This window comes from Volvox carteri (assembly GCF_000143455.1).
Source record: "Volvox carteri f. nagariensis unplaced genomic scaffold VOLCAscaffold_7, whole genome shotgun sequence".
Lineage (NCBI taxonomy): Eukaryota > Viridiplantae > Chlorophyta > Chlorophyceae > Chlamydomonadales > Volvocaceae > Volvox > Volvox carteri.
In genome coordinates this window covers 628490-629191 of record NW_003307550.1, presented here as the reverse complement: position 1 = coordinate 629191, position 702 = coordinate 628490, and the positions used below count along the sequence as shown (strand labels likewise).

Genomic DNA, 702 nt, shown 5'->3' with positions numbered 1-702 from the left:
ACCACCCCCAACCTCCAACCTCCAACCCCCAACCCGGCACATTACCCCCCCCCTTACTCCCACACCCTCATATCCGCCCCCTGCCTCCCAAGGCCCCCCCACCCCGCACCCTTGATATCTCGCTTTCTGAGCATCAGGAAGGCCGCCGCCCCCTCCGCCTCCGCCAGCAGGTGCGGCAGGTAGCCCTCCAGCAGCCCCTGCCAGGCCTCATGCAGAGGTATGGCCATGTTGAGGGGGTCATATCCGCCGCCGCTCCTGAAGGAAAAGGGGCGGGGCAGAGGGGAGGGGAGGGAGCGGGGCAGACGGGGGGGGAAAGGGAGCGGGGCAGAGGGGGGGAAAAGGGAGCGGGGCAGAGGGGTGGGGAAAGGGAGCAGGGCAGAGGGGGAAATCTACAATGGGGAAAATACACAAGTCCACAAGGAAACAATAACAACTGTATGAAGTGGTGGAAGGTAAGCGGTGATGGAAGTGAGAACCGTGGGCGGAGACTGCGTGGAGCAACAGCCGTCCGCGCCAGACACGGAAACAACAACAGCAGTACAAGCCGTACCAACATACTAGACTACCCATCCGCACCCGCCCTGACCCCCGGGGCGGGCCCTGGCCCCCTAGACCCCCGCCACTACCACCCCCACCTACCCCCCCCCCACCACCACCAGCGCAACTACCTGGACACAATGGATCTAAAAGTGGATCTGCTGT

At 64.0% G+C, this 702-nt stretch overlaps 1 protein-coding gene across 1 annotated transcript in view; it reads right to left on the bottom strand.

The window, feature by feature from the left end:
* The window catches only part of VOLCADRAFT_120498 (uncharacterized protein), a gene marked incomplete at its 5' end in the record, with an annotated part of 14130 nt that overhangs the window by 5787 nt on the left and 7641 nt on the right, over positions 1-702 (bottom strand). The window contains one exon of the mRNA XM_002947564.1: positions 110-255. Within this exon, the coding sequence (XP_002947610.1) occupies positions 110-255 (146 nt within the window). The remainder of the gene's footprint in view (positions 1-109; positions 256-702) is intronic.